Source organism: Pelodiscus sinensis, chromosome 19, assembly GCF_049634645.1.
Source record: "Pelodiscus sinensis isolate JC-2024 chromosome 19, ASM4963464v1, whole genome shotgun sequence".
NCBI lineage: Eukaryota > Metazoa > Chordata > Testudines > Trionychidae > Pelodiscus > Pelodiscus sinensis.
Genome location: NC_134729.1, coordinates 12,753,820 through 12,766,041, shown reverse-complemented (window position 1 = coordinate 12,766,041; position 12,222 = coordinate 12,753,820). Strand labels below are relative to the sequence as shown.

Here is a 12,222-nt window from a genome sequence, read left to right as displayed (position 1 = left end):
CATCTGTAGCAGTATTCCAGATGTGGGCGTACCATGGGTTTATATTAGGGCAATAAGAGATTCTCTGTCTTATTCTCTATCCCTTTTTTAATGATTCCTAACATCCTGTTTGCTTTTTCGACTGCCGCTGCCCACTGCGTGGACGTCTTCAGAGAACTAGCCACCATGACTCCCAGATCTCTTTCCTGATTAGTTGTAGCGAAATTAGCCCCCATCAAGTCGGGGGCCTGGGAGCCGGGGCTCCTGGGTTCTATCCCCAGCTGGGGGAGGGGTCTCGTGGCCAGGGCGATGGGGGTCCCCAAGCCAGCCCTGCGCTACGTTCAGCGGCTGCGCTGGCCTAGTTGCCCCACTGGGGGGCGGTGTTGCTCCTTCTACACAAGGCAGCCCCACAGCAGCTGGGCTCCGAGTGGAAACAGCTGGCTCCAAACCGCTGCAGTTTGGCCTGGGGCCACTGGGGGGCGCCCGGCGCAAGGCTGGGGATTTGCTCAGCTGCGAGCTGCCGCGCCTCCTGCTGGCTCCTTGCCAAAGCGGCACCCCGGGGCGCCCCAGCGTCCTTTCACTGCTGGGATGGATACAGCGACACTGGTATCTGGGGGCTCCGGGCTGCTCAGCTCCACCAGGGCCAGCTGGCGAGGCATGGGGGGTCATGCACCCCCAGATTTGAATTGCTGAAGCGGGGTGCCCCCTCCCCTGGAGGACATGGGTTGCCTGTGCCCCCCAGTAGCCCAGACTGTGACCGCTGCTGTCCCGGTGTGTGACTCACGGGGAATCTGCCACTTCCTAGGGACATGCGTCGGGTGACAAATGACCCGCCTACTCACACTGAGTGCCTGAGCTGAGCGCGTCCGGCCGCGGGGTCTTGTTCTGCTTTTCTCCCCCGGCCCCCAGTAGCTTCGCCGGCGCGCTCTCCACGTCCCTGCTCCCTCTTCGAGGCACTCAGACGCCCCAACGCTGTACGGCTCTCGCTCTCCGGCCCTTGCCATGGCTCCTCTCTGCAGCCACTCTGACTTCCCAGCATCCTCCTTGGAACGCCAGTCGCCCCGTGCTGGGGGTCGGAGCCGAGGAATGACTGGAGTAGACACTCGCCCGCCTGGAATCACAGAAAAGCGGGTGCTGTTCGGTGCGTGGGCTGCCACCGCAGGGCGAGGGTCTACGCCAGAAACACGACAGCGCGACCCAGCACGATCATGAAGACGCGTCGGGGGGTGAAAGGCCCTGGGCTTAGCTCTGCTCCTACTCCCCCCTGGGGTTGGCAGAACCTCTCAAAGGGCCACCAGTTTCTGATGGAAGCCAGGTGCCTGCTCCAGCTAGATTCCTTCCTACCTGCACCTCAGCCCTTCCCTGCTGCATGGGGAGCCTGGCCTTTCCTGGGGGCTGGGCCTCAGCCCTCCCACGGGATAGTCCCTGGATTCACCAGAGGGTAATTAATTCAGGGCAGAGGGCGGGTGTCTCTGAGGGATTACTCAGCTGCCACACACAACAACATCCTCTTGGCTCCGGGCAGGGGGACAGAAGGGCGAGGTGCTGAGCTGCCCCGGATCGTGGGTAAGGACCCCCCTTCCGGAGCCAGGCCGCTGTCCTGAACTGGGTCAGTCTCTCTCCACTTGGCTGCTTCCAAGAGCCGGGTTCGGCCTTGATCTCTGCCTGGTTCTCTTTGAATCGGGAGGCCCTGTGTGACTGCGGGGAGGGGGGTGTCTGCCCCGCTGTGACCCCCCAGTGTGAGCTGTGCAGGTGGGGCACCACAACCCCCCTTTACTGCTGGGCAGTGCAGGCTGGGGGAGGGGACAGATCTCCTGCAGGGAGTGTGGGGGTGCTCTTTCACCCAGGCCCTGCAACACCAGGGGCCCACAAGGTTTCTCTCTTCAAACCCCCACATCCAAATCCTTTGGGGAGAGCGAGGCTTTGGCCACAAGATCCCACTCCCCTCCCGGAGCCAGGAATGGAACCCAGGAGTCCTGCCCCCCCCCCCCCCCAGAGCCGGGGCTAGAACCCAGGAGTCCCGCCCCCCCCCTCCCAGAGCCGGGGCTAGAACCCAGGAGTCCTGCCCCCCCCCCCCCAGGGCCCGGGATAGAAGCTTGACCTCATGGCCCTCCCAGCAGACCACCCGCCTCTCTTAAAATCCAGTGCGGGGGGGGGGGGGCAGACGTGGGTCAGGGGCCCCTCTGCCTGGGTTTGCTTTGGGATTAACCATTGGGGGGCCCCCATGGGTACGCGGCCTTGACCTGCCTTGGCCTGAGACCCAGCCCTTCAGTGCCACAGCCGCATGTGTCTGACTCAGCCTGGGGCCAGCCTGGAGGAGCAGGAGGGGGAGGGGGAGGGGGCCAGGCTCGGTTTCCAGGGTTCCCCGGGGAACCCAGACCAGACGGTCTCGCTCTTTCCAGCACTAGGCCGATCCAGGGCTCTGGCTGCAGGATGCCTGGATTCTCCGCACCGCTCGGGCTCTCGTGGTTACAGCAGGGGGCTCTGGGAGGGGAGTGGGGTGTAGTGGCTAGAGCTGGGTAGCAGGGTCCCTCTCCAGAACTGCGTTTAGGCAGCGGGAATTCTCCCGGTGCTGACGCAGCCTCCCGGAGCCACCTTGGTTCCCTCCCTGCCAGCAGCTGGGGGGCGGGATCCTTGCTTGATCTTGCAGGAGCTGTGATATTCTGGGCTCGCGGCTTCCTATAAATAGCCAGGAAGGGCTGCAGCGCGCTTCAGACAGTGGCATAACGTCGCAGGGCGTCTCACACACGCCGTTCCACAGAGCTGCCTGGGAATGCAAGCCAGGAGCCCTGGCTCCCAGCCCTCCCTCCCCCGGCACCCTCCTGCTCTAACCACTAGGCCCCACTCCTTATGCCAGAGCCACTGACGGGGCCAAGAGTCCTGGCAAACTCCTGCCCACACTAACCTGCCTTGGTCACACTGGTTGGCGGGGGGTGGGGTGGGGGGATTCCTTGCCGTTTGGTAGTGCAAATCCCCGTGCACAGCTATCGTGCACAACAGCGGGCTCACTCAGAGGGGAGGGGAGGGGAGGGGAGGGGAGGGGAGGGGAGGGCAGGGCTCCTGGCTTCTCTCCCCAGCTCTGGGGAGGAGAGGGGTGTAGTGGTTACAGCAGGGGGACAGGGGTCAGGACCCAGGCTGGCAGCCTCTGGGAAAGTGGATCAGCTGGAGCTTGGAAGCTCATAGTGAAGGACCCTGGGCACTGGACGGAGTCTCCCAGCTGGGCCTCATGTCACCGGGGCAAGGCGCTGGGACAAGCTCCAGTGTCCCCATGACTCTGCTGGCATGGGTGTAGTTTGGGGGCATCCCTCCAATCGCTAATCTCAGACAGGTAATTGGCCCCGTGTGCAGCCCACTGGCCTGCCTGGAGCTGCCCCCCTGCCCTCCCGAAGTCAAACGACGCACTCTGGACTGACCTCTCGGGGTGCTGCAGCCACAGGGGTTCTGCCCACTAGCCGTGGCGTGTGGCCGTGCACTGTGCAAGCTCCCACCTGGCCCCCAGCTCTGCCGGGGCCCTCGCTCCCACTTTACAGCCCCCTGCTACTCCAGCCCTGGCTGCCCCCCGTCTGCCCTTAGCCCCGGGGTGCTCCTCAGTCCTGACCCACTGCCCCTGCCATCCCAGCCCGGGGCTCCACCTGCATCCGCTCTGCAAGGCCCCTCGATCCTGGCCCACAACCCGCCGACTCTCCCAGTCCCGGACCGGTCCCTTTAGCTCCAGAGCTGTCGGGTGCGGCCAGGTGCAGCAGCGTTCAGTGCCTGGCTTGTGTTTGGCTTCCTAATCAGCTGGGGCGTGACTGAAGGGTGCGCTGCAGTGTGACTGGAACTCCGGCTAGTTATGGGTCAGACATGTCACATGACTGCGGGGGGGGGGAGCTGTGGGTCATGGGGCAGCCGTTTCTCCATTACACTCTTAATAATCAACTTTGCGACTCGGAGCCTCTTCTGACACGTGCAGGGGGGAGGGAGCCCACAGCTGCCCCCCCCCCGCTTCCTCCGGCACCCAAGTTCCCTTTTCAGGGCCTGATAAAATGTCCCTGTTGGCAGATCTTCCCCCGTTGCGTCGGGACGGCTCTCCGGCAGCACAGGGAGGGCTCCCCCGCAGCCGGCAGGAGCATCTGTGAGACCCCGACCGCGTTGGTGCCCGGCGGCGAAACCGACAAGCGTAAGTGACCCTCCTTTGCCAGCTTCCGGGCAGCAGCCCGGGGCCTCTCCCCAGCCGGTTTCCTTTGCATTTTCGGTCTCCTTCACCTGGTTTCCCCTCTTCCTGCTCAGCGACCGAGGCTGCCAGGGGCCTTGCTGCCGTGGGCCACCCCTCCTCAAAGCAAAGCTCCCGGCCGCAGCTGCAGTGTCCTGCCTGCTGCAGCAGCGCCGCTGTCTCCGGGTTTTAGCCACTGCCTCTCACCGTGGTATCTGGGCTCCTTCCGGGCCACAGCTGCCAAGACCCTGGTGGGGTTAAATGGGGCTCCTGGCACGTTTCCCCTGCTTGGGACAGGCGTCTGTGAAATCTGCATTGGGCTGGAATGGTCCCGGCCGCCGGGCTGCGGGATTTTATGCCGGTGGAAATGTGGGGTGAGCTCTGGGGAGGGAGTGGCTCAGACAGGCTGGGGCTGCACGTTTCTGAGCCGGGGCCAGACAGGGAGCGACCCACAGATGTGGGGGGCTGGGAGATGACGTAGGGGAAGGACGCGAGGCTAAACGACGCACAACTCATGGCTTGTCCCATCCCTGCTCTCTGCTATTTCCTGCCCCTCTTGACACTATTTGGCTGCAGGATCTTCAGACCTAGGGCCAGTCTCTCTGCCAGGGGTCTGTGCGGCGCCTGGCACAACGGGGCCCCGATCCCGGCCGGGGTCTGTGCGGCACCTGGCACAACGGGGCCCCGATCCCGGCCGGGGTCTGTGCGGCACCTGGCACAACGGGGCCCCGATCCCGGCCGGGGTCTGTGCGGTACCTGGCACAACGGGGCCCCGATCCCGGCCGGGGTCTGTGCGGCGCCTGGCACAACGGGGCCCCGATCCCGGCCGGGGTCTGTGCGGTACCTGGCACAACGGGGCCCCGATCCCGGCCGGGGTCTGTGCGGCGCCTGGCACAACGGGGCCCCGATCCCGGCCGGGGTCTGTGCGGTACCTGGCACAACGGGGCCCCGATCCCGGCCGGGGTCTGTGCGGCACCTGGCACAACGGGGCCCCGATCCCGGCCGGGGTCTGTGCGGCGCCTGGCACAACGGGGCCCCGATCCCGGCCAGGGTCTGTGCGGCACCTGGCACAACGGGGCCCCAATCCCGGCCGGGGTCTGTGCGGCACCTGGCACAACGGGGCCCCGATCCCGGCCAGGGTCTGTGCTGCGCCTGGCACAACGGGGCCCCGATCCCGGCCGGGGTCTGTGCGGCGCCTGGCACAATGGGGCCCCGATCCCGGCCAGGGTCTGTGCGGCACCTGGCACAATGGGGCCCCGATCCCGGCCAGGGTCTGTGCGGCGCCTGGCACAACGGGGCCCCGATCCCGGCCGGGGTCTGTGCGGCACCTGGCACAACGGGGCCCCGATCCCGGCCGGGGTCTGTGCGGCGCCTGGCACAACGGGGCCCCGATCCCGGCCGGGGTCTGTGCGGCGCCTGGCACAACGGGGCCCCGATCCCGGCCGGGGTCTGTGCGGCGCCTGGCACAACGGGGGTCCTGACAAGTGCCTGTTGATAGCTTTGGGGCGCTGGCTCCTGGAGCTGCCAGGCGCCCTGGACAGCTGAGCACCCGGCTGTTGTCTCTGGGCTGTGTGCACTCTCACCCTCAGTCTCCCGAAGCCTTGGGGCAGGGTCTGAACAAGGGCTGGGCGGCTCAAACCAGCCATTCCCACCCTCCTTTCACCATCTCCTCTTGTGCCTGCTCTTGCTGCTTGGGGGAGGGTGGTGCCTGCAGGATGCTTCCCAGTGAGCTGGGCAGGTTGAGCTGAAATCAGGGTGGGCGGCCTGGGGGTCAGGGGGGTTTCACTTGGTTCACTGTGTGATTTGAACTGGTTTAGTGACACTGGTCCAAGGCCCAGTGTGGACAGCCCCTGCCCAGCCGAGCATGCCGCCAAGACCCTGACTAGGAGGGAGGGACTTGGCCAAGGCAGCGCAGTGAGTCAGTGGCACAGCTGGGACCAGAACCCCCCCGGCTGCCGACACTAGAGTGGTGTTGAGAATCCAGGAGTCCGGGCTCCCTGCCCCGTGTTCTAATGAGTGAAACACTCCCCCTCGGGAGTCCCGGCTCATCCCTAGTTCTAGCCCCTGCCTCCCTTGTGGAGAGGGGCTCAGAGCAGAGCGTCTCCTGTGGCTGCATCTCCCCCTCGCCCCGTTCCCCACAGATGGCGGGTTACCTGTGTCTCTCCGTGCTCCTCCTGGCGGCTCTGCCGACCTCCTACGCCAGCCCGCTCTCCACCGGCTCCTCCCTGCGCTTCATCGCCTTGGGGGACTGGGGTGGGGTGTCCAATCCCCCCTTCCACACGCCGCGCGAGGTGGCCACGGCCAAGGAGATGGGCCGCACGGTGGCAGCGCTGGGCGCGGACTTCATCCTGTCCCTCGGCGACAACTTCTACTACAACGGGGTGCAGGACGTCAACGACAAGAGGTTCCAGGTAGAGTCTTTGGAGTCCCTGCCCAATACTCAGGGACCGGAATCCAGCCCGTGTTTATGCCGAGATCCCTGTGCTGGGATGCGGCTGCCTCTGGGGTGGGGCAGGGGGGCTGTTTAAGGGCACACAACACGTGAGTACAAGCCAGGGAGTTTTCTATCTCCCCTGGAACCTGCAGGATGAACCTCCGGCCGAGAAATCCCTCTGCTTCCCCCTCCCCAATTCCAGGGTGTCACGCCATTGCTGTAGCCTCTTTACTGGAGATGGCATCCCCGTGTGGTCCTGGAGGGATGCACAGCACACGGGCCCCCAGCTAGCACGAGCCCCCTGGCTGCTGTGCTGGACACAGGCACGCTGGGGGGTACAGCACCATTATGGCTCGTGAGGGGCAAAGAGCTTCATGGCTCCCCCTCCCAGCTGGGTTCCAGCCAGCTCCCTCTCCCAGCCTGGGGCGGCCAGTGCGTGCGGGTGGGGAGGAGGGGGAGGTCGGCAGGCGCCCCCCCCCCCCTCCGCTGGGGAAGGGTGACGGTAGTCTCTGCCATCCCCTCACTCCTGCCAGGAAACCTTTGAGAACGTGTTCAAGGCGCAGCCGCTGCGCAAGGTGCCATGGTACGTGCTGGCCGGGAACCACGACCACTCGGGGAACGTCTCTGCTCAGATCGCCTACAGCAAGGTCTCCAAGCGCTGGTAAGGGCCCCGCACACGCCTCCTGCACCCTGCTGTCTCGGGGCCCAGCCCGGGCCCCTGCCATAGCCTGCCTGTGGCCTTCCGTTCTGCCCCACAGCCCCCTCCGGGCCTGGCCCTGGGCTCCCCCAGCTCCGCCAGCGCCCCTCCCTCCTGCCCGCCCTGCAGCCCCTACTAGACCAGCCTGCCCCCCGTCCCAGCACCCCTCACTCCCGCCCGCCCTGCAGCCCCTACTAGACCAGCCTGCCCCCCGTACCAGCACCCCTCGCTCCCGCCCTGCAGCCCCTGCTAGACCAACCTGCCCCCCGGCCAGGCCCCCCGTTCCCCCTGCTAGACCAACCTGCCCCCCGGCCAGGCTCCCCATCCCAGTACCCCTTGCTCCCGCCCTGCAGCCCCTGCTAGACCAGCCCTGCCCCCCCACCCCGGCTGAAGTCCCTCACTCTTGCTGATTCAGGCGACTGGGGGGGGGTGCAGATCAGCTCTAGTTTACCTTCGACCCCTCTGTTCCGTAGGAACTTCCCCAACTACCACTACTCCCTGAAGTTCAAGGTCCCCAAGAGCAACGCCACGGTGGCCCTCCTCATGATCGACACCGTCACCCTGTGCGGGAACTCGGACGACTTCCAGAGCCAGCAGCCCCAGCAGCCCCGGGATGTAGGGCTGGCCCGAAGCCAGCTGGCCTGGCTCCGTAAGCAGATGGCAGCTTCCCGGGACGACTACCTGCTGGTCGCCGGCCACTACCCGGTGTGGTCAGTGGCGGAGCACGGCCCCACCCACTGCCTGGTGAAGTACCTGCAGCCGCTGCTGCTCAAGTACAAGGCCACTGCCTACCTGTGTGGCCATGATCACAACCTGCAGGTGAGGGGGAGAGGGGCGCTGGGCTCGGGGCCCCACTCTGGGCTCCCCTGCTGACCCGCTGCACCCTGCCCCAGCCACCCTGGGCCACACTGCCGGAAGGCAACAGCAAAACTGGGACTAGAACCCAGGAGTCCTGGCTCCCAACCAACGTTCCTTTTCCATGTATATTCTTTTCCGTGTATGTGCGGATTTTTTTCCCATCCATGCGCGGAATAATATTTTCCATGTGCACTGAGGCATGTGAGACTGTGCACCACCAGCAGAACAAAAGAGCCCTAGCGGTGGGTGCTCAGCTGGGCGGGATTGGACTCTCTCCTGAGCGGCCGCACAAGCGCCTGGCTTACAGGGAACGCTGCTCCCAGCCCCTCTGCGCTAACCCCGAGACCCCAGCCCCCTCCCAAAGCTGGGAACAGGAGTCCTGGTGCCCAGCCCCCTAGAGCAGCATTTCTCAATCTTTTTTTTATAAAGTACCCCTTTTCAAAAAAAAAAAAAAAAAACAAGAAGAAAAGTCCCCCCCAGTACCTACAGTTTCAGACAAACCATTTTTTTCTACCATTGCAACACATTTGTTTAAACAACTTAATTGTAGCTGGGCGGGCGATGACATTTTTGGGTGAAAAAAGTACAAAAATAATAAAACGCTGTAACACAAAGTAGAACGTCAGTTTTCTCCAAATATCAGGTGTATTGAGGTATCCCCCCCCCCCGACTTCTCTCGAGTCCCCCTAAGGGTACTCGTACCATTGGCTGAGAAACACTCTCCTCCTTCTAGAGCTAGGACTAGAACCCAGCTAGACGCGGCTAATACTCTTCCCATCCACACCCACTAGATCCCAAACAGGGAGATTTCAGTCCCCTCCCCATGAGAGCCAGGCTCCTCTGGCTCCCGCCCCCAGCAACCCCACCCACCCCTCTCCAGAGAACAGCTCCAGCAGATGCTGTGCTGGGCCCACCGGCGGGGGTGCCAGCTTGCAACGTGCTGCCCTACTACGGGGCAACCCCGGGTGCACACTCCTTGCTCACCTGGGCGCCGGCATGCTGGCTGTGGGACAGGCATGGAGGGGGAGGGGGTACTCAGGCAGCAGGGGCGCAGATCTGTTGTAACCCCCCTGTCTCTGATCAGTACCTGCAGGACAAGGCCGGCGTGGGCTACGTGCTGAGTGGGGCCGGCAACTTCATGGAGAACTCGCGGAAGCACTTCCACCAGGTGCCCGCGGGCTTCCTGCGCTTCTTCTACGCCGCGCCGGCGTCCCTGGGCGGCTTCGCCTACGTGGAGATCGACGGCAAGGAGATGAGTGTCACCTACATTGAAGCCAGCGGCAAGTCCCTCTACAAGACCTCCCTCCCCCGGAGGAGCCACCTCTGAGCCCCTGCCCGTGGATCTAGGAGGGCACAGCGGGTGGGGCGGCTCGGAGCTCCCTGCCTTTTCGTTTGGCACCGAGGGAAAGGCTGCTCCAGGCACTGCAGCTGTCTGATTTGTAAGGCTTCTGCAGCCGACCTCTGGGGGAACCGTCCCCTCACGCCCTGTAGCCCCCTGAAATACCCTCCCAGGCTTTGCAAACATCCTCTCCTGTCTGCACTCGCTGGCTGGAGAAGGGCCCCCCCTTTGTTGCTTGATCCCCCCTTCCCACCTCAATAGATCGCTTTAGATTCCAGCCCCTTGATCCCCCTCGAAACGCTGCCCCCCTCCTTCTGAAAACTCTGTGTCTCGGCCCCTTTGTGGAGGCGGGGGTGACCCGTCGGGTCTGTGCACTGCCCACAGCCCCCGGAAGCTGTCCCTGTGCCTCTACCTGCTGCCCACACATCTCCCTGCCCGGCGCGGGGAGGGCAGAGCGTTCCGACTACACTGGGTTAGTTGTGGGACGAGGTCTCCTCCCCTCGTCGTTCTCCACCCCGCTCCTAGGTGTGGCCCCTGGCTGCTGTGGGGGGAGGGTATCTGCAACGCTTTCCCAGGGCCAGGCAAGCTGGCCGCATGGCTCCAAAGCAGAGCTGGGTTTGAGGACTATGGCACGGTATTGCCTGGCGTGACCTTGTCGCTGTCTCTCTGGGCACCAGCTCCCCGCCTCTAAAACGGGGCTAAGCCCCTTCCCTGCTCCCTGCTCTGTGACTCTCAATTCCTCGGGGATCTCTACAGCTACTGCAACAAAAGTCCCTACCCACGGCTCTCTCAGGTGAGCTGCTCCCTGGTCTTGCCACCTGGAAGTGCTATGAACTCCCTTCTCTCGGGAACAAAATCCTCAGCCACGTGCCATGCAGTTGGGAAGCTGATTTTTATGGTGTTGCTCCTGGCAGGCCAGTAAACTGAGTTGTGCCGGAAGAGGCCTCAGCACTGCTCAAATCCAGCATGGCTTTGAGTTGTTTGTTTTTAACCCTCAGATACTGACTGGTCCAGGGGGTTTGCTCCCAGTTTAAATGTAAAACGGTGTGTGTGTGTGTGTGCCTCTGCGTGCGTGTGTGCGATCCCCACGTCTGTCAGACTTGTAAGCTCTGGAGAAACTTCTTTACACGATGCAGCATAGCACCTGTGATCTGCTCCCTGAATCTGCCTTGAAGGGAGCAGACTCTTGTACGTGAGTTTCTTGTGATTATTTTCAGTAAATTATGCTGGGAAAAGCAATGTTGGTTTTCTCTCCACATACCTTGGGCACGATGACACGACATTTGGGAAACAGAGGGGCAAGTTGGGACGGACGGCTGCAGAGTTCTGCCAACGCCCCTCCTTCCCAAAGTGCAGCCCCCTGCTACCCTGGCTCTAGGTTCAAACACTCAGAGCTCTGCTAGTGTCGCACTCAAATAATCCTGACCCACGGCCTCTTGCTAGCTCAGCCCTGGCTCTCCCACTGCCCTGCGAATGTGGATGGGGTCATGTGCTTTTGTGGGCACAACCCACTTCTTCAGATGAATGGAGAAGTCTCCCAATCAGGTCCAGAAATGATGAGCCATATGAGGGTTTTGGGATGTGCAGGGATGGCATTTTCACACTTCATAGCCTAGCCTTCTCCCTCCCCCACACCTCCTGAGCTGGAAGCTGCTTGCCTGACCAGATCCCTTCTCATTGGTGCTTCCAATCGCTACCACATTTTCCTTGGCAAACAGACACCTACAATGAGGGCACCTACTGAAAGAACCTTAACCCCAGCAGGTGGTTGAGGAAAGAACATACGGAAACACCCCATGGATCAGTAGCTGGGAACCACATCAGGGAAGAAAGAAGGCTGCCTCCCCATCTTTAACACCCCCACTTTTGCTTCTCCACAAGGGCATGCCCCACAGACCCCCAGTCTCCAAAGTCTGTCCTGTACTCTGTCCCCAGCACTCGAATATGAACAGAAAAGTTTCTCTAATTAAAGGAGGAGGGGTTTTCTGGGATGTAAGGAAGAGATTTGAACGCAAGTTTCAACCTGAGCAGATGAACATGAGTGCTCCCAGATGTTTTTAACTTGAGCGGATATTGTTTTGTACAAGATAGACTCCAATTCAAACAGGGATTCATTCAGGGCTGTTCTCTGGCCTGTCTTAAACAGGAGGGCAACTCTTTTTAGCTTAAGAGTGGGAACAGGTTTAGGTGAAACCAAAATAAGTCACGTTTAAATCCCAAATCAGCCACGTTTAAATCCCAAATCAGCATCCTCCCAGAATCCAAGGTGTTTGCTCCAATTTAACTATATTGGACATCCGTGCCAGTGTAGACGCTCTCTTGTGCAAGAAAGCTCCGATGGCCATTTTAGCCCCTGGCTTTCTTGCGCAAGAAATCAACTTGGCTGTCTACACTGGCCCTCTTGCGCAAGAGGGTTTATCCCTGAGCGGGAGCGTCAGAGTATTTACGCAAGAACCACTGATTTTGTACAGTACAAAGTCAGTGTTCTTGCGCAAATACTCGCGGCCAGTGTAGACAGGCGGCAAGATTTTGCACAAAAGCATCCGTCTTAGTGTGTTACCACAGCATCTAGGAGCCCCAGTTACAGCCCAGAACCTGAGGTTGCTACAGGTGGCACACATATCCAATTAAAAACTGGTCTTTGTTCCAAAGTGCTTCTAATCTAATTATAAAATAGGTGAGAGCAGGTAGATACAGCACAAGGAAGCCATACTGGTCAGCAG

The 12,222-nt window shown here is 62.0% G+C and overlaps 2 protein-coding genes across 2 annotated transcripts in view; one reads left to right on the top strand and one right to left on the bottom strand.

Annotated features, from left to right (window-relative positions):
* The window catches only part of LYL1 (LYL1 basic helix-loop-helix family member), a 28,997-nt gene extending 25,239 nt beyond the window's left edge, over nucleotides 1-3,758 (bottom strand). Inside the window, exons 1-2 of the mRNA XM_075902357.1 lie at nucleotides 3,612-3,758; nucleotides 822-1,090 (exon numbers count right to left, since the gene is read on the bottom strand). The gene's annotated coding sequence lies outside the window, so the exon portion shown is untranslated. The remainder of the gene's footprint in view (nucleotides 1-821; nucleotides 1,091-3,611) is intronic.
* ACP5 (acid phosphatase 5, tartrate resistant) lies at nucleotides 1,483-10,738 on the top strand. The gene is made up of 6 exons (XM_075902354.1): nucleotides 1,483-1,545; nucleotides 4,021-4,138; nucleotides 6,313-6,582; nucleotides 7,139-7,266; nucleotides 7,776-8,121; nucleotides 9,245-10,738. The coding sequence occupies exons 3-6, from the start codon at nucleotides 6,313-6,315 to the stop codon at nucleotides 9,485-9,487; spliced, it is 987 nt and encodes a 328-aa protein (XP_075758469.1). The 5' UTR covers nucleotides 1,483-1,545; nucleotides 4,021-4,138; the 3' UTR covers nucleotides 9,488-10,738.
* Nucleotides 10,739-12,222: the final 1,484 nt, after the last annotated feature.